General features: G+C 46.8%; 1 protein-coding gene across 1 annotated transcript; it reads left to right on the plus strand.

The window, feature by feature from the left end:
• The first annotated feature begins 9,294 nt into the window (after window positions 1–9,294).
• On the plus strand, window positions 9,295–14,074 carry LOC125525814 (nuclear transcription factor Y subunit C-4-like). Its single transcript, XM_048690816.1, has 3 exons — window positions 9,295–10,738; window positions 11,041–11,661; window positions 13,095–14,074. The coding sequence occupies exon 3, from the start codon at window positions 13,143–13,145 to the stop codon at window positions 13,845–13,847; it is 705 nt and encodes a 234-aa protein (XP_048546773.1). The 5' UTR covers window positions 9,295–10,738; window positions 11,041–11,661; window positions 13,095–13,142; the 3' UTR covers window positions 13,848–14,074.
• The last annotated feature ends 10,871 nt before the right edge of the window (window positions 14,075–24,945 follow it).

Consider the following 24,945-nt stretch of genomic DNA (forward strand, 5'->3'; position numbering starts at 1 on the left):
TGCTATTCTTCATAGCATTAAACACGCTGAATTCAAGTTGCTATTCTTCATAGCATTAAACACGCTGAATTTTACAGGAATATTGATAGAAGGATTCTGTAAAAAAAATTATGACTTTATGATTTTGTTTTTACTATAGTTTATGGTTTAATTTGTACCTTGCAAACTATGCAAGTAAAATATCACTTATTTAAGAGCCAGAGAGTGTTGTTAAAATGTGACTGATTACCTTTTAAATGTTTTACAGGATTCAGTGATATATGAGTATACTTCCATGTCGATTCTTTTATACAGAGTTTGGGGAATAACCAGAACGTGGCTTGGTTTACATGATGTTCATACTATGGATTGGGGAGGCATGGTTTCCGTGAAGGAGTGGTGGCGCAACAAAGCTTCCGGGAGGTCGAAATCTCAAAGGGCGCTTGTTTTCCTTATGCTTCTTACCTCTTGGGAAATCTAGAACGAGCGAAATGCTCGGGTGTTCCGAAACAACATGATTCTGTCCGGTGTGCTTGTGACACAGATCGAAGCGGAGGCATCGTTGTGGTGCCTTGCCGGGCGAAATATCTGTGTAATATAATGCTGCGAGAGTTATGCTTGTAATTTGGCCTTTTGGCCTAGATTCTTAAAACCTTCTTCTTATTCAATGAAATGCCAAGCATTTTGACTTGTTTTAAAAAAATATGGACCCAGATGGAGCGAAATGTTTAATATGTGCATACCTTGTCTCGATTGAGAAATTTATTCTCTGATGGCTGATTTTTAAAGATGAATTATAAAGTTGTGAAATTCTACGAGAAAAGGCTTGTGAGTGGAATTAATGAGTATGGTGCTTGTGATGTATCCTCCATAGGTCTTTCGCAATCAATCATTCTTCTGTTATTATGGGTAAATGGTTGTCCAAATTCGAAATACACAACATATTTTAGGTTGCATACATATGTGTGTTACAATCTATTTCTGTCATATGTTTTCAGCTGTTCCATTGTATGCATGCACATTGGAAGGCATAAATTAATGTTGGTTGGTTGCCTGAGAAATAAAAAAGGCTAAAATCTTGAGTTGTATGAAACATGGTTGTTTTCTTGAAGTTTCTGATGGAATGTATACCATTCACTGAGAGGAATCATTCATTCCATTAGAATGGGAGTAGAGCACTTAGAGGGAATTCGGCAGAGTGTAAGTACACATGAGAGGTGTGTTTTTATTGACAGAGGAAGGGTGAGAGCAAGACACTTCTACGGGGAAAAGGAAAGAAAATGGAATAAAAAGATGAAAAACTAAAGAGAAGAATGTTGTGCTCCCATGATAAGATGTCGGCCACCAGCGAGCGCCCACATGACATTACTAGGGAAAACCTTATACACATAATTTTAGCAGCGGCGCGGTTTAAAAACAGACGCTACTGCTATTTAGCAGTAGCGAGTTTCAAAAAACCGCGCTACTAATAGCACGGTAGCAGTAGCGGTCTAGGTGAAACAAGCGCTACTACTATAACTGCCACGGCATTGCCCCCCGGCTAGATACAGTAGTAGCGCCCTTCCAAGGACGCGCTACTGCTAAAGTACTAGTAGCAACATTTTTCTTTAAAACACGCTGCTGCTAAGTATTGCACCTAATTAAGTTTAGTCTCATACTGCTAAGCGAATGAGGTATTTACCACCTTAAATATGTTACTTCTCAAACTATCTCGAGCACTTGGTCTTCGTTGAACTATATGTGTAGGATTTATGGCTGCAGTATGAATCTTCACCAGTGCCTATACAGGTACTGTGAGGATTCATGTTGACTATTTAGATTCTACACAAAAAAGATCAATAATTCCAATGTATATTTTCGAAGTTTTTACATGCTTAAGCTTAGCAGTAGCGTTTTTTCAGGGCAAAGCGCTAATGATATTATAAAACAGAAAGGAATAGTTGTAGTGCGTTTCGCATAACACGCTATAGCTAACTTAGCTATAGAGCGTTCCAGCCAAACGCGATGCTGCTAGTTTGGCTTAACCCCCGGCCGCGCGGGCTCAAAATTTCGCTAAGTCCTTCCCCTCCACTTCCCCCTCTCCCCCAACTGCTTCATCGCCGCCGTCGCCCTGCCACTCTCGACCTCACCGCCGCCGCCCGCAACCTCACCACCGCCGCCACCCGCCGCACACCCTCGACGCTGCCCACGACCCCGACCTCGAAGCCGCCCTCCGACACGCGCCCGAGCCCCGACCCCGACCTCGACGCCGCCTGCCCCTCCCTCGCCGCAGCCACCGTAAGGCTCTGCCTCTCCTCTCCCCTACCCTCCTCTCTCTCTCTCTGCTCTCTGTTGTGATGATTTGTTCATATGAACCCTAGCTAGATGTGTTCATATATATGTTGCTGCTGTGATGATGTTCATATGAACCATAGATTTGTTTAGGACAGTATGAATTTTTTTAGCATTAAGGAAAAAATTAGATTTTTTTAGGAAATTAGCTAGGGCAATTTTTTTATGAAAATGCCTAAACATTAATTCCATTTAGCTTTAAATTAACAGAGGGTATATAAATAATAGCATTTAGCTAGGGCATTAACAGAGGGTATATACATTAGCTATAAATAAAAAATAGCATCATTTATCTATAAATAAAACAATAGCATTTAGCTATAAATAAAAACCAATAGCATTTAGCTATAGAAAACAGTAGCATTTAGCTATAAACAAAAAACATAATTGAAGTGGTTCGATTGTGCCCAAGTGGTTTTGTTGTTTCCAGGGAATGAAGTCGAGTGGCCTATGTTTTGCGGGAATGTTGATTCATTTTCGTTCCGAAAAATTTCAGATTCTCGATTTGTCCACTTTTTAGTAAAAGCCATGCTGAAATTTTCCGTGAATTTCGGCATGACTTGTGCTACAAACTAGGACATATCGAGTGTTCGGTATTTGCCGCACCGGGAAGGAGTCAACATTCCTGCAAAGCATAGGCCTTTTTATGTCATTATTCATTTTATTAGGTATAGAATTAATTGACTAGATTTAATTGTAAGAACTAGTTTGCAGGTTACACCTCCGAGTGGCCTATGTTTTGCCGGAGTGTTGATTCATTTCCGCTCCAGTAAATTTCAGGCGCTCGATATGTCCTATCTTAGCAAAGGTCATGCCGGATTTTTCCGTGAATTTTGGCATGACTTGTGCCAGAATATGTAGGAGATATCGAGTGCCCTGGATTTGTGTGTTGAGTATCTTGGTAGTTGTCTTCGATCAATTTTCAATTAATGTTTCAACTATGAACATAGGAAATGTCTGACAACAAAAAGGATTTCGGTATTTGCAAATACTGCGAAGACGAGCGCGGCCCGTGCGATGGAATCTTCCTAGATGATGATAGGCGCTTCAGCATCAAGCTGGACGAGAACTTCGAAGTGGATACAGTAAGTCACAACGACAAGTCTTTTTTCGTAATTAAGCATGACATCTGCTTCATTTGCTTCAACTTATAACTTTTTTACTATTCTACTAGCGTATCCCCTGTCATGCAAGAGTTTTTGTCTTGGATAAGATAGGTTTCAGTCGTACTATGAAGGTAAAGAGAGTTTACTTGAAGACCGAGCATGGTTGTATTTTCCACGCAAAATTATACAACGCAGACGACTATACCTATTTTGGATGCAAAACTTGGCAAGAACTATGCAAGACTTATGCATTTGAGCCTGATATGGTTATCACCTTTGATATTCGTCCGGAAGATGATATTGAAGGCAATATCGACATCTGGGTCGATGTGCAGACGCCTCCAGTTATACCATTATGTGAGTTTCTCAACCATATTTATGTCTTTGATATTGTTTATTCAAAAATAGTTGACAACTAATTTCTATTGTCAGCTTATTTTCGTTCAAGCAAACATGTCCAGCGCTTGGTAGACAGGACCTACTACTATCCCGGGGCTGAACTAAACTGCGAGGAGATAAGTCATTATGTTTCATGGCTTGAGAATCTTCATACTGTCAAGACAAATTTTCTTCCTGCACTTAGAAATGTTAGTACTCAAAACGTGCGACAAATAGTGTTCGTACTGAACTACGGTCATATCTATTTAGGAAAGATGGTAAGATTTTTACTATTTGTCCTCAGTGCATCTTTTGCATACATTATTTTTAAGCTAAACTTTAATGCTAAGTATGTTACTATACGATGTTCTTCAATAGGGACTCCCGATGAATGTTGTGCCTCATTGGATCGAGACTAAAGGTACCATGAATATTGTTAGCTTACGGCCAAGATATCCTACAATGCACTTTAGTGCATTCAGGATTTCTAATAGCAAGGAATGCTTAATGGTGAAAGACTAGAGCAAAATTATGAACGATCGCAGAGAAGTACTAGGGGGCAGCAATCAGAAGCGCAACCCACGATTAGGAGACATGTTCATTTGCATGCTCCAACTTGATGAAGGAGGAGTGCTACACATGTTTTATGTTATTTTACCTGAGAGAGAGTAGCTGGAGTGATTAGCTAGCTAGAAATGAATTTGAAGATGATGATGTGCTACATTATGACTATGATGATTAAATAGCTAGTGTTGGTGGTAATGACTATGATTATTATTATTAGCTAGTGTTGGTGGTGATTAGATAGCTACCACAGCTAGTGTTGGTGGTGATTAGCTAGCTAGAATGAGTTTGAAGATAGATTCAAGTGGAGGCAACATGTGGTGCACATCGAAAGTACTACTAGTCCAAACTAGATCAAGTTTGGATTAGTAGTATACTTTTGACATGCACCATATATTGCCTCCACTTGCACCTAATCCACTTTCATTTGACACACTGTTATGGACATAATGATATAAACCTCATAATTGGTATTGTATCAAAATTTGTATAACGGCGTATAAATACACTAAAAAAAGAATACTAGTAGCATGGATAGTAAACACACTACTACTAGCTAGATTAGCAGCAGCGCGGTAGTGGACAAGCGCTGCGGCTATATGTCTTAGCAATAGCGCGTGTTGCACGCGCTACTGCTAAGTAATAGCTGTAGCACCTTATTAGTAGCGCGGCTGCCCGCGCTACTAGAGGGCATTAAACCCGCGCTACTACTAGGTTTTCCCTAGTAGTGTGAGCAAACCTATAGTAGATCCTAAGACACATAATATTTGATTAAGAGGCATAATATTTGAGTTCAGATCAGAGATCCTTCTTAAAGTATATGCATTGTAGCCCATAGCAACGTACGGGCGTTCTACTAGTAGGAAGTAATATTTGGAATATGGGTTCTTGTGGACTAGGAGAAGGGACAAATCCATAAATCATGGCAGACCAAGCCCTTGCATGCCGTCATCTTGGTGGCCTTTTTCCTATTTGAGCCTTATTTTTCTGCGAGCATCTTTGATTCTAGAGTTTTCTATGGCTCATGCATACTTTTCAGTCTTTTAGGGCAAGTTTGGTTTTTTTCTAGACAACATGCCTGGAAAATTTTGGTGCCTGGATCGAGCCTAAGAAACACAATTTTTTTGCCTGGCCAGGCGCATAGGAGAAGAGTGTTTGGTTTAGGGCATGGCCTAGTGGGATCTAAGTTGTCGTTGTTTTCTTCTCATTCACCTCGAATTTCGTGTCCTCATTATTAGCAGCCATGATTATTGCCCGGCTGATGCACCAGGCACACCCTGTCACCCAGAATTTTCTTCACTACTAAAAAATGCCACTGTTCCGTTAAAAAAACACTCAAAATGCCATTTTCTCACGTTACCGTCAGTCAAAGGGTCGTTGACCGCGCGATATGACCAAAATGCCCCTAGTTCCATTACTTCCCGAACTGTGGGCCCAACATGTCAGGGGCAGGGAAATAATTTTTAGGATATAAAAATAGGCAATACAGGGGATCGGGCCTAAGAAACACAATTTTTTTGCCTGGCCAGGCGCATAGGAGAAGAGTGTTTGGTTTAGGGCATGGCCTAGTGGGATCTAAGTTGTCGCTGTTTTCTTCTCATTCACCTCGAATTTCGTGTCCTCATTATTAGCAGCCATGATTATTGCCCGGCTGATGCACCAGGCACACCCTGTCGCCCAGAATTTTCTTCACTACTAAAAAAATGCCACTGTTCCGTTAAAAACACACTCAAAATGCCATTTTCTCACGTTACCGTCAGTCAAAGGGTCGTTGACCGCGCGATTTGACCAAAATGCCCCTGGTTCCATTACTTCCCGAACTGTGGGCCCAACATGTCAGGGGCAGGGAAATAATTTTTAGGATATAAAAATAGGCAATACCGTCATCTTGGTGGCCTTTTTCCTATTTGAGCCTTATTTTTCTGCGAGCATCTTTGATTCTAGAGTTTTTTATGGCTCATGCATACTTTTCAGTCTTTTAGGGCAAGTTTGGTTGTTTTTCTAGACAACATGCCTGGAAAATTTTGGTGCCTGGATCGGGCCTAAGAAACACGATTTTTTTGCCTGGCCAGGCGCATAGGAGAAGAGTGTTTGGTTTAGGGCATGGCCTAGTGGGATCTAAGTTGTCGTTGTTTTCTTCTCATTCACCTCGAATTTTGTGTCCTCATTATTAGCAGCCATGATTATTGCCCGGCTGATGCACCAGGCACACCCTGTCGCCCAGAATTTTCTTCACTACTAAAAAATGCCACTGTTCCGTTAAAAAAACACTCAAAATGCCATTTTCTCACGTTACCGTCAGTCAAAGGGTCGTTGACCGCGCGATATGACCAAAATGCCCCTAGTTCCATTACTTCCCGAACTGTGGGCCCAACATGTCAGGGGCAGGGAAATAATTTTAAGGGTATAAAAATAGGCAATACAGGGGATCGGGCCTAAGAAACACAATTTTTTTGCCTGGCCAGGCGCATAGGAGAAGAGTGTTTGGTTTAGGGCATGGCCTAGTGGGATCTAAGTTGTCGCTGTTTTCTTCTCATTCACCTCGAATTTCGTGTCCTCATTATTAGCAGCCATGATTATTGCCCGGCTGATGCACCAGGCACACCCTGTCGCCCAGAATTTTCTTCACTACTAAAAAAATGCCACTGTTCCGTTAAAAACACACTCAAAATGCCATTTTCTCACGTTACCGTCAGTCAAAGGGTCGTTGACCGCGCGATATGACCAAAATGCCCCTGGTTCCATTACTTCCCGAACTGTGGGCCCAACATGTCAGGGGCAGGGAAATAATTTTTAGGATATAAAAATAGGCAATACAGGGGTTCAAACCCCAGACCTCCTCGGAGGCGCTCGCACGCGCTAGCTAATACATCCAAGGTCACCAGTTGACTAATCAATGGAGATACGCTACATATCCTTACGTGACATCTAGGCATAGCTATTAACAAACCAAGTAAACTCGAGTTGTACACGCAACAGCAGCAACAAATGGTTCTCTAAATTTCTCTTAAAAAATTAGCATGACGCATGTACATAAGGTTGAAAACATTCGGCACACAAGCAAATAGAGGGGTTCGAACCCCAGACTTGGTTTGTTAATAACTATGCCTAGATGTAGACTTGGTTTGTTAATAACTATGCCTAGATGTCACGTAAGGATATGTAGCGTATCTCAGTTGATTAGTCAGCTGGTGACCTTGAGTGTATTGGCTAGCGGGAGGTCTGGGCTTCGAACCCCTGTGTTGCCTATTTTTATATCAAAAAATTATTTCCCTGCCCCTGACATGTCAGGCCCACAGTTCGGGAAGTAATGGAACCAGGGGCATTTCGGTCATATCACGCGGTCAACGACCCTTTGGCTGACGGTAACGTGAGAAAATGGCATTTCTGAGTGTGTTGCCTATTTTTATATCAAAAAATTATTTCCCTGCCCCTGACATGTCAGGCCCACAGTTCGGGAAGTAATGGAACCAGGGGCATTTCGGTCATATCACGCGGTCAACGACCCTTTGGCTGACGGTAACGTGAGAAAATGGCATTTCTGAGTGTGTTGCCTATTTTTATATCAAAAAATTATTTCCCTGCCCCTGACATGTCAGGCCCACAGTTCGGGAAGTAATGGAACCAGGGGCATTTCGGTCATATCACGCGGTCAACGACCCTTTGGCTGACGGTAACGTGAGAAAATGGCATTTCTGAGTGTGTTCCTAACGGTACAGTGGCATTTTTGAGTAGTGAAAACTTGTAATGGCAAAAATGAGTAGTGTGGCACAACTAATGGCAAAAGTGATAAAAACCCTTTTTTTTGAGTAATTGTCGCCCAGAATTGGTCACCTGGACCAGGCTAACTTCGCAACCTCGTCATCCAGCCAGGCATCACGTGTCGCGGAAGTAACCGACTCTTAGGTTATTTTGGGGCTTATGGGCTGTTCAAAAGTTAACAAGTTCAGAAAAACATTCCACCTCGGCCAGGCGCTCGAGCAGATAGTAACTAGTTGAGGAGCGCTCATTCGGTAGCCTCCCAATGATCACTTGTGTGGGCTGAGAGTGCACTATTTGGTGTGCTCTTAGCCGCAGTCACATGTCGCGTCCTGAATGCTCTCTTCGGATTTTGTTTTTCTATTTTTCTGCACATGTTTTTGGCATTTTAGATGGTTTTTTTTGGCTTTTCGGATTTTCATCGGTCTTTATTAGCTTTTCGTCAAAAAGAAATTTTTTACGCGAAAAAAGCATTTCCTTTTTTTCTCTCACGAGAGGTACGGATTTGCTTTCATCATATGCATGGTTTTGTTTTCGCGAGAGGCACAACTACGCCTCTCAAAAACAAAAAAAAACTTGTTTTCTCTTTTTCTCCATTCGTGAGAGGCACGTTTTTACTTGTGCGAGAAGCGCAGCCGTGCCTCTCGAAAACAAGAAAAAACACCATTTCTTTTTATTTCTTTTCATGAGAGATACGGTTTTGCTTTTACGAGAGGCCGTGCCTCTCCGAAACGAAAAAAAACAGTTTTTTTTTGAGACGCAAGGTTTTGCTTTCGCGAAATGCACGGTTGAGTGTGACCTATGAAATCAGTGATTTCGGTTCGAACACGGCCCAGGCACGTCACGGGCCTCATGTGCTCCCATGCCAGCAGCGAGATTCGGCCCGGTGCCCTGCAGTGTACAAGAATAACAAGATGCATGCGTTTTGAGTCGCCCATCCAAGATTTTATTGCAATTCTTAGTAATAGGACTTGCTTTGTATTTTCATAGATGTGAGGTCCAAATCAGTATACCTGTAATTGTTATAAGCATGAATAAAGTTACAGAAAATACAAGATGCATTTCTCAAAAAAAAAAACAAGATGCAGAAAGGAAAAATCAGTGCAGAACTACCACACGGGTTGTGTGTGCCAGGCAGCTCCTCCCCCGCACGCCCTCGGTACAGACCATGCTCTGCTGCGTCTCCCTGACGGCCACTGCGGCGTCCTCGGGTAGCCCACGCGCCCAGCGCCGCAGCAGCCAGCCGCTTCTCGCACGACATCCTCCTCGCCGCGCTGCTCCAGCCCGTGACCTCCGTCCGGATGGCGCGCAAGCTGTTCGACGGAATGCCTCGCAAGGACACCGTCTCCTACAACTCAACGATCTCTGCCTAGGCTGGAGGTGGACGCACCGATGAGGCCCTCCGGCTGTGCAGATGATGAAGGAGCTAGGAGTCAGGCCTAGCGGCTTCTCATGGCTCTGCCCTTTGCCGTTTGCCGTTTCATCGGGCGTCTGCTCTGCTCCCCATGGGATGGAAGGTTCTTGCAGGCTGCAGCTGATGTACGCCACGGCTCTGCCCAACAGAACACTGTAACCGGCAGCACACTTGCGGATATGTATCGGCATGCCGCCGGCCTCTTCAAACACGCGGTGCACGTCTTTTGGGGTATGAATGAGCAGGGCATCGTTTGAGTGAATTCTGTCTTGTCAGTGTACAAAGATGATAGTCAGAGCAATTCAGTGTTTGAGTGTTTCCGGTTGATTAGAAGCCACGGGTTTTTGGTCGACAAATGCAGTGTGCCAACTCAACGGTGCTTACCATATGGCACAAATGTCAAGGATTTGGCTGAGGGTTACCAGCTCTTGGCCCTTCGCGTCGAAACAGGACTCTGTCAAATTCTGTCATCTATAGTGCTGTTATCGGCATGTTGTCCATGCCTGTCAGATTGCTTGATGCCGTTATGCTTTTCGAGGGATTAGCCAACAAATTGGGACTCAGAAACATGTAATGCGATGATATTGTGTATGCCACAAGTGGTTTAATGGAGCAAGCTCTGGGCCTCTTTGGGATGGCTCTGTGAAATGCTGTTCTTCCAACTGAGTTCACTTTTGCAAGTGTGCTGAGATGGAGCTTCTGTTTTGGTCTGATGGAGTAGGGCACACAAATCCACGGGCTGGTATATAAACGTGGGTTTGAGGATGATATAATTGTCGCCATTGCTCTCATTGACATGTATTGTAAGTTAGGTTCCTTGAAGCATGTCAGGAAACTCTTCAATGCTGTCTGTGCCAAGGATTTGCTGCTATGGAATACAATGGTTGTTGGTATATCACAGAATGGGAAAGGCAGGGAAGCTATTCCAATTACCGAGGCTGAGGCCTCCTACTAAGTAGCAGCATTTTGCAAAGTCAAAATTCGAAAGGTGAACTTGTTCCTTTTGCTGGCTTTATGAGTGCCTTTTATTGTAAGTGTATAAACTTGAATCTTTCTGTAACAGAAACATACTTGCAGGGATTATTAACGCAAGAAGAACAAGCGTGAATGGGATGAGCAAACTTCTTTGTGGAAGCCGACTTATATGGCTATGATCGTGTTAATGACGATAGAGACGATCCGATCATTGAAGCCAGAATCACAGATGGTAAGCAACTTGTCTTCTCTATCTACTGCTGGTGGATTTATTTATTTATTTCATGGCAAGACTAGTAATCTTCCCGAGCTTTCCCAGTGCTGAGTACACATAGTGGTTATCATGTGATGACATAAATGCTTAACAGCCCGCGTGCTTCTTCTTATGTACACTGTTTATTTTTTAATATCAAATGCTGTTTTCATTTACGACCACTTGAATCTAACAATGTAGTAATTTGTTGTGAAATGTATTCGTTTTCAAACCTGTTTGCTCAATCTGTTACTGTTCTATTGGATGTTTGTCTGTGATAGAGCCTGGTGTTGATCCTTTTGCTCAATAGAGGGAGGAGAAGAAGAACAGGTTGATTATCAAGAAAAGAACATACTTTCGAATTTAAAGAACGCAGCAAAAGTTAGTGCTCTGCCAAGGCAACAATTTCTATTATCATCATCTGTATACATCATGCACTACTTTGTTTTTTATCCATTACATTGCCAACTCAAGTTTCTCATCTAACGCTTTCTGAAAAAAAACCGGAACCGTGCAGTCATATACAAGTTGGTGCCACACCTGTGCCCATCACTGGGATTAAAGCGGATCTGCCTAGAAAATCTAAAAACAAAGATGTTGCGAATCTTCGGTAATAAATGTAATTCTTTTATTGCGGAGTATGGCGAATCAATGCTTGGGAAATGTATCAAACTATTCTTCCGGAAACCTCTAGAAAGTTATAAAAAGGGAAATCATGCATATCTTGACAGCCCATATCTTTAATTGATTTCCATATTAATATGTATAAATCACGCGTGTTCTACAGCTGTGCCGTCTTTGCCGCTCTTGCCATCAAGGTATATAAATACAGTTTTCTTTGCCGAGCTTTGTGCTAATCGAAAGATAATTTCTGAGGTGCACAAGAATTCTGTATTCGACGGGTATGTACAAGCCTGTTTGATTTCTCTCACTTACATGTCAATCAAGTTATGCAGTATTTTTTGGATTGCATAAGTCTAGTCATTTGGTTTGGTACAAACTATTTCAGATCTTTGTGATACAGCGCCGCTCGCAATGGCCATTCTCTAGAATTCTAGATCTAAATATCAATATGGTGTTAGCAGCTGTTGAATTTCTAATTAGGAGGTTATAGATCTAACAAAAATTCATCGCTGATGCCAGTAGGTATAGAAAACGATGGTTGGCATGATCTGATAATTACGATTCTTCTCAGGTTAGCATATGTTTTGGTTGTAGGATGACCGCGACCCTAAGATCTGTATTACTATCAATCTCAAATCTTATTCTTGGTATTCAACTATCGATCGAAACGGTCCCACGGGATCTACTAGATGAATTTGGAGGTTGGGGTTTTGGAAACCTCGATCGTATAATGATGCCATCTCTCTAGGGGATACGGGTGCGGATGTTGATACTGATACCAGAATATGCATCTTAATATGTATGAATGAAATATCCTTATATATCATGAATATATAGTTGGAATGGTTTACCATGATTCAGATATTCTATTTATTTCTGTCGGTATATTCATGTTCACTGCTGGTATTCGTATTTCTTCTTTGAATAAACATATTCATCTATGTTCTTAACATAGCTATGATGCGAATATGGTTTTTCTATTATCCAGCTGCGTTTGATCAGTTCCCACCCTTGTCGCGATCTACTTTTCTTTTTTTCTTTGTTTGAAACCATCTGGTGGGAATATTCAACTGAGTTATCCACTCTCTAGCTATATATGCTTTATGGAGCACCTGTGGGGCATGCCTGGAGTTAGAAACCACATTATCACTATCGATTGCTTGTGCAATCTAAGCTGTTTATGTGTTATAGGAACACATCTTATATGTTATCCAGAGGTCATTCTCTTTTTGGGCACTGCACTTAAGATGTAACAGAAAACAAGATGCTAATTTTGTGGTGGCTTACATGGCTGTAGAATGGCTCAGTTGCCTTTGTAGCCAGATTTATTCCATTGATCTTTGTCAACCGTTTACTTTGTTTGATTTTGCTGGTGTATATTTGGCTGTGCATGCATATTTTTAACTATGTCTGCTCTGGTGTTGTTACTCAGAACTGATCTTAGTTTCGGAACTAGCAAATAATTATGTTTCATTTTGCGAGGATCCTAACAAATAAATGCACTCTGTTTGAAACTGATCTTTTAAGAGAGGCACAAATGTTCACAATCATCTAAAGGCTCTGCACAAAATTTTATTTTGTAACCTAGAGGCTAGCACTATCCAACTGTCTTAAAGATTTTCTTACTTTATGATTGAGCTGCAATTTTTTTTCACATTGTTTTACTTTATAATTGATCTAATTAATAGTAATTTTTATTCTTTTTTTACAGTGCCGGAAAGACCATTGATTTTCGGGCAAGCAAGATCAAGCAGTGCACATGGTACCGACTTCGCAACCTCAGCCTCCAATGGGTGATGTCACTCCTGCCGGTTCACAGCCAACACAAGAATTCCCTGGCAATCCAGCTCAGCTCAGCGCTCAGGAGCAGCTTATGTACGAGCAGTCGCAGGAGTATCAGCTGCAGCTCCAGCAGCAGCTCCAGAGGCAGCTCCAGCAGCTCTGGGCCGAGCAGCGGTCAGAGATCGAGCAGGTGACTGGCATGAAGAACCACCCCCTGCCACCCACCAGGATAAGGAAGATCATGAGGGCCGATGAGGACGTCCGCATGATCTCGGCAGAAGCTCCGGCGCTCTTCGCGAAAGCATGCGAGATGTTCACGCTGGAGATGACGACGAGGTCATGGATGGTCACCGAGGAGGACAAGCGCCGGGTCCTGCAGAGGAGTGACATCGCCGCGGCTGTGGCTAGGACTGACGATTACGACTTCCTGCTGGATTTGTTTACCAGAGAAGAGACGAAGCATGGGGTCCTGCTTCGTAGGACCGGGCAGCAGCCCATGGGGACTCAAGCTGGTGCATACCCGTACTACTATGCGCCGCAGCAGCAGGTGGCAGGTGCGTCGATGGCATACGGTGGCCCGTCTACCTATGTGTGGCAAGAGCCTCAGGTACAAGAGCAGGGCCATGCCCATGCGTCCACCTACGTGTGGCAAGAGCCTCAGCAACAACAGGAGGAGCCCTGAAGCTATCACCAGATTCAGAGTCCTCGTTTCCGCCTCGACATTTAAAAAACTTTTGGTTTCGCGTTAGCTTTTGCATTATCGTTATTCGACGGTTGAAACGGGCGGTTCTGATCAGGAGAAGTTTAGGAAGTTTGGTTGCTGTTGTCATTTGAGAAGTACTCTGAATTTGTGATTTGAGACTAGTTGGTCGAATATTACCATTCCAAACGCAAAAGTTGGCCTCTGGTGATGCGTTGTTTTTATTTTCTATATATTTATGATATGTTTGTGTGTGTCAGTACCATGAATTTGTGATTTGAGACTAATTGGTCGAATTTTACCATTCCAAACCCAAAAGTTGGCCTCTGGTGATGCCTTGTTTTTTTTTTTTACTTCTATCTATCTATGCTATGTTTTCTTGTGGTTGTTAAGCTGTATTGTGTTGCATGAAATTTGAGATCATGCTGAGCTCCAGCTGAATTTGTCCGAAACCGAATGTGCATTGATGTTTTGCAAAATCAACAGTTGATGGTCGGTCATTCTGCTGAAGCATGACAAGTAGTAGCAACTGAATGCACAACAGGAGTTGTAGAGCATCATCAAGTCCTTTTGGACGACAGGAAAGCACTGTTCCTCACCGACCCGCCTTGTCACTGGGTGATGCAGATCGTCAAAAGGGGATGGCATTTTTAGCCTCAAAACAGTCGCCGTCCACGCCTGCTATCACAGTTTTGTGAGTAGCCATCGATGGCCATCGATGTGGGGTAATCAATAATATGGCTCGAGCAGTCCGTCGCCACAAAGGGGATCGATCACATGCGCGCCGTGCCGTGCTGTGCCGGTGGTGTCTCTGTCGTGCGCCACAGAGGCACAGACGGCGACCTGAGACGGGGCATGGTCCAGCCCACGGCTTTGCCAAGATCAGCATTGCAGATTGCACCACGGGAGGTGGATCACACTACTCACTACTGTAGATAGCTATATGCACCAGAAATTTAGACGCTGAAATGTTTTTTTTTGTGATGCAGACTTGTAACACATCATGCATGGGCGCTAGTCCTGCACATCACCAAATGTGTGCACCACCTTGACAAGTGAATACTGAATACTGTCCACAATATTACATTCCTTGTTTGTAAAATGCATCCAATCGTACTTTCTCCGCTTTTTTATGTAAGGTGTATTTGTTTTTTCTAAGGTCAAACAAGTGCATGTTTGACCCAGTTTTTAGAAAAGTATATCAATATTCACAACACGAAATTTGTATTATTTGATTCATCATGAAAAGTAGTTTCATATTTTATCTATTAGGTATTCCAGATGTTGTTTATTTTATTCTATGATCTTGATCAAACATTTAAATGGTTGACTTGCACGAAAATCAATACACCTTATATTCACATGCCGGATGGATGGTGGCTTCCTTGTGTGCGGCAGAGTGGACGTACGCGGGGCGGGCTGGTGCGGTGAAGGGGACAAATCCTCATTGATGTCCACAACCCCGGCCGCGTGCCGCTCGTGTTGCTTCCTTTGTCGCTCACTCTTGGCGAAGTTCTTTGTGTTGCAGCTCATCCCCATGGACGGGACCGCCATGGATGATGTCAAGGCATCATCCATGTTGTCCGTGAGGGGCGGGGTACCTAGTGATGACATCTAGGGCAGTGAACGGGGGCGGCAACGCGGATGAGAAAGCAAAGGTGGAGGACGGCAACGGCATGGATGCGGAAAAAAAGTACATGCGCGAGAGGATGGTGGTGGATTTAGTGGAGTTGGTCAATTTGATGAAATTTGGGGCGGGTTCGGTCTGTCTGTTCCGAGATGGCGGATGTGCCTAGGCCTTCCCATATCCACTGCAGATACGAGCTAGATATCAGGGGTGTCGGTCAGCTACATATAGGGCCGGTTTGAGTGGCCAGCTAGGTCACGATTTTGTGATCAATCACTGACCGGGATGTTCGCCCGGAAGTATATAGGGCATTTGAGGAGCCTAACTGTAAATGGTCTAAAAAGATGCATTGGCCACGAAAAAAATGGCAAGTGGATGATGGATCACACACGGATCATCTCTTCATAAGTTGTCACTTTATTTAACTTTCAACCAACATTCGCACCCGTCTCAGTTCCTTTTCAAAATTTACAAAGTTTCCTGGAGTTCAACATGTCTGGAAGCACAGAAGGATGTTCTTTTCCTGATATTATTACCAATATTCACGTATAACAAATGCATTAAAGTTAAAAATTACAATGCATTAAAGTTGAAAATTGTGGTCACCTTTAGCTAAATTTGCACACTTTTTTTAACACGTTTGGACTAGTTAGTCTCATACATAAGTAGCCCAGTGAGATTGCCTAAAAGAAATCTACTGGTACAGTAAGTGAAATCAAAACTGCTCTACACACGATGAATTACATGGACGACCACTGCACGATGGCCATCGTGTGGTTGGCGCCCGTTTGTTGCCATGAATGAACGGCTTGAAAAGCTTGTCGTCCAAACATCGTCGGCAGACTGTGGTTTGCATAGCACTGCTCAAGTGAAGTTGATCGAAAATGTGTATATATAGCCAGCTTACGCGTGTGCCTTTTCTGTTGGTCAGTCGATCCCTTGTCCTTCTTCCTTAGAGTATTTCTAACAGCCGCGCGAAACGACGTGCGCGCGTGGTAAACGCAGCCTTTAGCGCGCGCGGGCGTTTTGCCGCGCTCCAGCGGCGGCGGGAAAACCACGCGCGCAGAAACCGCTTGCGCGCGCGCAAAAAGGCGCTAGCTCGCGCGTCATCTTTTGCGCGCCGCTTCCGGCGCGTCTATAAAGTAGGGCGCGCGCCACGTGCCTCTCCACGTCTTCTCTTTTCCTTTTCCTCTCTCTCTGCCACGCGCCGCTCCAACGCCCCGCCATCGACGCGCCTCCGCCACCCCGGCGCCCCGCCACCGACGCGCCGCCATGCCGCTGAGGAGCGTCCGGCTACTACGGCGTCCGCCTGCGCCCCAACGGCGGCTACTACGCGGAGATACGCTCCGGCGATCTCCGGCTCGGCCTCGGCACGTACGGGACGGCGCGCGAGGCCGGCCGCGCGTACGACGCGGCGGCATGGCGCCTAGGCCGGCCGGACGTCCAGATGAACTTCCAGGATGTCTACACGCTCCAGCAAGCGCTCGACCGTACCCCGCCGCCGCGTCTGAACACGGCACAAGACCGTGCGGAGCACGCCGAGCGGCAGCGCCGCCTCCTCGTCGCCCAGGGGGACGAGCGGGTCATGGCGGAGTGGCGTCGCCGCCGCCCGGAGGACGTCGCCTACGAGCAGTCCTACTGGGCAAGGCATCGCGAGGAGGACATGCGAAGGCGCCACGAGGCGCGGTTGGACAGGCGTCGGCGCAAGGCGTTGGCGAACGCGCAGTCCGATCTCGTTGAAGCAGGTGGGCAGTCGTTCTTCACGCCGGATGATGATCGGTGGTTGGACATCTGGCTGGATACCTCGGACGACACCGCCCAGGAGGATGACGATAGTGATGATAGCGACTTAGACTAGTTTTTTTTATGCAATCTATCTCGTGTTTTATCGTCATTTTTAATTATTATGCAATCTATGTTTCCGATGTAAAATACCTTTGTATCGTTAAAATCTATGCAATCTATCTATTTTCCAATAGCCTAGAATGAGCGCGCGCGCTGTTGGAGCGGCGCGTGCGTGCTGCATTTTAGCGCGGCTGCTGGAGCGGGAGCAACGCGCCGCGCCAAACCAGCCGATGCGCGCGCGACATATGTGTTTTTTGCGCGCGGCGCGACCGGCGCCTGTTGGAGATGCTCTTACTTTGCCCCCTTTGCTCGAGGTTTCCGCACTGCTTGAGCTCCTCTCTCTTCCTCAGTAGCAGCTGCTCCATGGAGCAGCGCCCAGATGCTGCTGCTCTCGGGGCTCTTGGGCTCGCCGGCATCTGCCGCGAGACCTTCGCCGTCATCCGCTCCCGCCGCCCGGGCTTCGCCTCCATGGCCGGCGAGATGGTCGGGCTCTCCCTGTCCAGGCTCGCCCACGTCGTCATCTCCCGCGCCCTCTTCTCCCATGCTGTCGCTGCCTCCGACGCCGGAGCCGGCTTCCTCCGCCTCGCCGCGATTTGGGGCCCCTTCTTCCTCGTAGAGGCCGCCTGCCTCTTCTGCGTCGTCCTCCCGTCACTCAGCTTCGCCGCCTACCTCGTCCACTCCGCCGCCCCGCGCTACGGCTTCGTCGACGACCGCGACGCCCGCTCCATCGCCCGCGATCTCCGCCCCGTCCCCAGGTTCCTCGCCAGCGGCCACGCATCGACCTTCCAAGGCAACTCCTGCAGAGCCGCGCGCGCTCAAGGGTGGTTGGCGCATCGTGGTCACCACCTTCGACGCCTTCCTCCTCCTCCTCGGCTACACCGCCCTCTTCGGCGTCGCCGCCTGGCTCGCGCACCACCACCTTCTCGCCGCCCCTGCTCCGAGCGAGGAGATCGGCGTGCAGCTGCCGCGAGTGGCGCTTCTGCTGGGCGGCGACGCGTACCTCGCCGGAGCGGCGCACATCGGCGCGGTGTGGCGCGTCACCTGCGTGATGCTGGTGCTGGAGGACGACTGGGGCTTCCGCGGCATGCACATCAGCGACGAGCTCCTCGCTGGCAAGTTCTAGGCCGCGGCCCCCGTCCTCTGGACGCTCGACGGGTGCATCGTGCACTACCAGAATAACGGCCGCTGCCGACGGCCTTTTCTATGCTGACGGCCCCCGTCGGCATAAATCGTGGTATGCCGACGGCCGAGAAAATGTCGTAGGCGTACTAAAGCCGTCGGCAAACCTCCATATATGCCGACGGGGGCCGTCGGCGTAGGAAGGCCGTCGGCATATCTTCCACTATGTCGACGGGGGCCGTCGGCATAGAGCCGTCGTCGGCACACAGGTGGGTCCATCGACCTAGGTCCAGACGGGGGGTTGACGCCGTCATCACTATGCCGACGGCCCCGACGGAGGCCGTCGACATAGCTTGTAAACCTTTTTTTATTCAGCAAAAAACACATGGGCTCTCTATGCCGACGGGGATACCGTCGGCGTATATATTATATGTTTTTATTTCTCATTTTTCATTTTTATTAAACCTTAGATTTGATTAATTTAAATCTAATTTATATAAACTTAAACATACACAAATTATATATGGATTTGGGGCAGAATTTTCCATAGATTATGAATATCCAGTTTGTTTTTACTTTTGAGTATGTTAAAATGTAACATCATGTAATTTTGCATATAGGTCCTTACACTTGGTAAAAATCATAAGTAATTGATACTTCACTAGATTTGGACAACTTTTAAATGATTTTCTTATCATAATCTCGCACCGGGTCTTGATGCATGTGTGAATGTGTTGTGGCATGCGTAGACGCCCTTCTTGGGCTCCGAGGTGTGCCTCCCTCCACGGACGGCAGTGCCGCCGTCACTTGGAGGGGGGAATCGTGCGCGTCGGGTAGAAGTAGAACCGGAGGGAATCTAGTGTTTGGTTGGGTCCAGACCATGTTCGGGGTTGTTCCTATGGGCTGATCTATCGCAACTAGATGAAAGAGTCCACTGGTAAAAGCCCGTCCGATGAAAGTCAAAGGCCTAGATCTCCTGGTCAACGGGGCTAAGGTTAGTCTGGTCGGTGGGGCTTCGGGGTGTAGTTATGCCATCGAAACACCGTATTGGGTCCAGATGCGTGTGTGAAAGTCATGTGGCATGCGTAGACGCCCGTCTTGGGTCTCTGCGGTGTTGCCCCCCTCCACGGACGGCAGTGCCGCTGTCACTTGGAGGAGGGAATCATGCGCGTCGGGTAGAACCAGAGGGAATCTAGTGCTTGGTTGGGTCTAGACCATGTTCGGGGATGTTCCTATGGGGTGACCTATCACAACCAGTTGGAAGAGTCCACTGGTCAAACCCATCCGGTGAAAGTCAAAGGCCTAGATCTCCTGGTCAACGAGGCTTCGTGGTGGCCTTCCGGCTGTAGCAATGCCACTGAAATAGCGCACTGGTCGTGATGCATGTGTGAAAGTGTTGTGACATGCGTAGACGCTATTCTTGGGCTCCCGGGTGTGCCCTCCTCCACGGACAGCAGTGCCGCCGTCACTTGGAGGGGGGAATCATGCGTGTCGGTTTGAGCCGGATGAAATCTAATGGTGGGTTGGGTCCAGACCGTGTGCGGGATTGTTCCTATGGGCTGACCTATCGCAACCATGTGGAAGAGTCCACTGGTCAAAGCCCGTCCAGCGATAGTCAAAGGGCTAGATCTCCCGGTCAACAGGGCTTCGTGGTGGCCTTCCAGGTGTAGCTATGCCACCGAAACACCACACGGGTCCTGATGCATGTGTGGAAGTGATGTTACATGCGTAGACACCCATCTTGGGGCTCCGGGGTGTGGCCCTCCTCCACGGATGGCACTGCCGCTGTCACTTGGAGGGGGAGGGGGGGATCGTGCGCGTCGGGTCAAGCCGGAGGGAATCTAGTGGTGGGTTGGGTCCAGACCGTGTTCGAGGATGTTCCTATGGGCTAGCCTATCGCAACCAGGTGGAAGAGTCCACTAGTCAAAGCCCGTCCGGCGATAGTCAAAGGGCTAGATCTCCTAGTCAATGGGGCTTCGTGGTGGCCTTCCGGGTGTACTATGCCACCGAAACACCGCACAGGTCTTGATGCATGTGTGAAAGTGACGGCGGCAGTGCCTCTCCTTTGGTTGCACTAGGCCTGCACATACCGCAATGACATCATACATGATTTTACAAACCACCTCTTAACATCATTTAAGGTGGCCACTGTGCACGTTGGCAATTTCCCGCATTGAAACCCTAAATATGCAATAAACTTCTCAAATATTGCAGGCGCACCCGAAAAATGCCATGTCATGGCACGTGTCATGCAATGCCCCCCTTTGAGAGCACGAGAAGTTTCGAGTACAACGGAACAACGTGAAGCGCACTTCCTTCACAATCCGGACACATTCTCTCTCGATAGCCCGATACTACCTCGGACATGGGCGGTTTAGAAGCGGCCTCCGGTCAGGCTTCTGCGAAACACACTCAAACTTTTACCACACCCTACAAGGTCCATATGACGACACCGTGGGAGGTCCCAAGGATTTCCAATATCGTATGATTTTCAGTGGATTTTAACGGCTATATCCGGCATGCCGCCGATGTACATTCGCCCTTCGGTGGTGGAGCCTGCCCCTCCTTTGGTTGCACTAGGCCTACACATACCCTAAAGACATCATATATGATTTGACAAACCACTTTGCATACAATTTCTCAAATGACTATAGGCAAAATGAGTTTATTAATTTTTTAATTCTAAAAAATTCAAAGGAAAATAAAAAAAAATTGAAATTTGGCAGGATGTCAGCTTATGATTCATAGAATGTGTGGAAAAAGTTAGAAAAGATTTAGTAAAAATAAACCTAATAAATCTAGCAAAACAAATACGTAAAGAAGCACAAAAAATGAAGCCTTCCTATTGGCTGGCCACCTAGTCACCTGGATCGATGACGTGGATGGCTGGATGCATGCACCACCCCACGTTCCACGCACGTTATCCTCTCCTCTCGATCTTATCTCTCTCACGCTCGTCTCTCTGCGCACGACGCTCTCTCTCTCTCTTCTGCGCCCCCACCGAATGAAGCCATCGCCGCTTGCCCCTGCGGATCCGCCGCCGCCGCTCGCCCCTGCAGATCCGCCGCCGCCTGGCCCCACCGCCATCGCGTCCCAATGGCCGTTCGCCCCCACCTGCCGCATGCCTCGACTGCTGAGGGAGCCGTAGTGCCCCACCGGCTCTTCGGCTCGGCCACTCGCCTCCACCGTCGAGGGAGCAGTGGTGCCCCACCGGCCGTTCGGCTCGACCGCTCGCCTCCACCGCCGAGGGAGCCGTCTTGCCCCCCCGGCCGTTCGCCGAGCGAGCCGTGTGAGATCCGAGCCCCTCCAAACCCGAGGCCAAGGTGTACGAGCGGCACCGTCGAGGGAGCCGTGCTGCCTCTCGTCGGAGTTCTACTCGCAGGATGCGTTGCTCGCCGGATGTAGGATGTGCTGCTCGCCGGAAACCTAGGACGTCGGAGCGGCAAGATGCGCTGCTCGTCAGAGCTGCACGCCGGCTGGCCTCTGGACGAACATGACCTGCGCGTCGTTGCCCTTGCTCGCCGTGCTCACCGGCTGTTGGGCAGCCATTTTTTTACATACGTGTTTCAAGCTATGCCTACGGCTTGGCCGTCGGCACAGCTCTAACGCTATGCCGACGGCCTAACCGTCGACGTAGCTACGCACCAGGCCAGCTCAACAGCTGACACGTGGCATCTCTAGGCCGACGGTTAGGCCGTCGGCATAGCCCCAAAAGCTATGTCGACGGCCTAACCGTCGGCGTACCGTCAGGCCATGGTCGCCCAAAGGCTGCCACGTGTCAGCATATAATTGGCACACCTTTAACGGCGGCGCCGCCAACGTCCGTCAGGTGGAAAATTTTGTCGACGGTGTGTGTATGCCGACGGTGGTACGGCCTCTGTCGGCTTAGCTCACTATGCCGATGGTTTTTGTATGCCGACGGCCGCCCTGAGGTACGCCGACATACGAGTTGCCGACGGGGGCCGTCGGCGTACCCCTTTGCCGACGGCTTTTGGGCCTATGCCGGCGGCCGTGGGCCGTCGGCAACATAGCTAATTCTGGTAGTGGTGGCCGTGCAACTGGCCTTCAGGGCGCCGGTGGTGGACAGCAGCATCGGCCTCGGAGTCTGGCTCTAGGTGGCCACCGGGGTGGTGATGGCGGCGGCTCTGTGGATGGCGGTGATGGCGGGGCTGGTGGCGCAGGTGGTGGTGTACTTCGTGTGCAAGAGCTGCCACCGCCGGAGCTCCGACGGCACGACGGCGAAGAACCTGGAGGACGTCGGCCGGAGAGGGCGAGCCACTAGGAAGCGACAGTGACGGACCGCCCAGCGACACGGCGAGTGCCTAATTGGCCAGCTATAAGCTTGGACATTTTGCATTGGATGCTTGGGATTTATATATGTGATCGAGTGTGATTGTTGGAAGGATGTGCATTTTGATGAACTGTATCACTCTAGTCATTGCCGTATGCAGCAAACCAAAGCCAGTGCGTTCAATTTTTCTTGCAATTCTACTACTCCTACAAAGATTCATAGTGTCCGGACAAAATATTGCATCCAGTTCCTTAGTTATAAAAGTATTTACATTTTTGTTTGAAGTACTCAAATCCCCAAAACAACTTCTCCGGGCAGTTAGAGAAATGATAGGAACTTGTTGGACGAATACATGAACAAGTACTCGCCGTGTAGTCCCTTGTGACTTCTAAAGATGGCAAACATGCACAGAAATGATAGGAACTTCTTGGGCTGGGATGCACTACTTGGAGCTGCGTTGTCAATAGAGGGCAAGTTCATGAACTCAAGTAACTTCAAGTAGAATGTCTCAAAAAAAAAAATCAAGTGGAAGTAATCAAACAAAAGAACTGCAATTACCCTTGTGACTTTCAATTGATGGAGGAGAAAAGTTCATTTTCTCAATGTCAATTTCTTCTGTATACCAAACACAGATTCCAAGCCTGAATTTATACATCTATAGATAGCCATAAATGTTGTTAAGCATAACTTTTGTCTGCGATGTAAAAGTCTTCTGTGGTTTCTACTTTCTATGAAACCCTCTTCATGTCACGTGCAAAAATACTAAAATAGCAGATACAATAAATCAATATTTACTATTAAATTGAATCTAGATATTTTAAACAAACCTACAGCCTCGTCAAAACAACTAAATTCATTTCTGCAACTTAGAGCGCCTATATCCGAATTCAATAAATCAAATAAAAAACAATGATAAGAGTTTAACTGAAGTTATACAAAAAGAAATCTAAATTTATGTCACATCTAGATATGTCTTAGATAGCCCATTTTTTAAAACATAGGTAGACAAGGCGGTCATAGTCCGTGTGGGAGAGCTCCAGATATGTCTGGTCAAGCCAGTTTCACTGGAGAGGAGAAGAAGTCGTTCTTCAAGTCGATTGACAATTGCTTCAAGATGTGTTAGCCTATTCAGAGACGTCATATTCAGGATATCAACGGAGGCAAGTTGTACAGGCGTAACAAGAAGCTAGACCAGACAGCCGCTGGTATGCACACCGAGCTAGGATCAGAGTCAGAGGACAAGGATAGTGTGTCCATTACTTGCTCAAACCCATCGACTCACGTAGCTCCGGCATTGAACAAACATGGAGATCAGGACGTGATGCGGCCGGCGAGTCTATTCAATGCCGACGCTAGTGAGAGGTCGCGTCCACTCTGAGCATGAATGCAGTGTTGATGCTCTCGAGCGGCATGAATGTGCGACAAGCACATCGCTCAGGAGAGGGGTTTGTGTAGAACCTGGGTTCCAGACGTGTGCGTCGCAGCGGTCCGGACGCCCGCAAAGACACCCTTGTTTGTTTCCGATTTGTGGAAAAACGAACGTCAAAATCCATACGTGGACCAATGACGTGGTGTGTTGAATGTCCCGCAGCATCTAGGCCGCTCAGTCCGGACGGTTTGAGGGTCAGTGTTGGAGAAGCGCTTACCTGTAATGGTCGGAAGGATGACAAACTACGACTATTCCTAAAATAATAACAATCTGTTGTCATTTGTTTAACATGCAGGAAGGTAGATACGCAAACAGATGAAGTACATATGCTGATCAACCCATTCATGTTAGATGTAATCATATATTAGAAAAATATCAGGTGATACCAACCCTCAAATATAGCACTGATGTCAAAGAGAACATTGCCGTAGATTCGTATGGACCGACGTGATACATGGGAGTGCTACTGTGCTAGCCAGTACGGCAGTAGCATACGGGAAATCCCGTGGAGCAAAATGGGACTTCTGTACATATAGTGTTGACAAAACATTGCGGTGCACCACTAGTCAACTGCATGTCCTTTGTGCGTACGTCGGATACTTGTCCATAAACTACTGGGCAGCTACTTAGGAGGGGTACTACTAAGTTTTACTCCCTTCATTCGGAATTACTCGTCTCGGAAATGAATGTATTTAGAACTAAAATACATCTAGATACATTAATTTTTGCGACAAGTAATTCCAAACGAAGGGAGTAGCTACATACTCCA

Source organism: Triticum urartu, chromosome 7 (genome assembly GCF_003073215.2).
Source record: "Triticum urartu cultivar G1812 chromosome 7, Tu2.1, whole genome shotgun sequence".
NCBI lineage: Eukaryota > Viridiplantae > Streptophyta > Magnoliopsida > Poales > Poaceae > Triticum > Triticum urartu.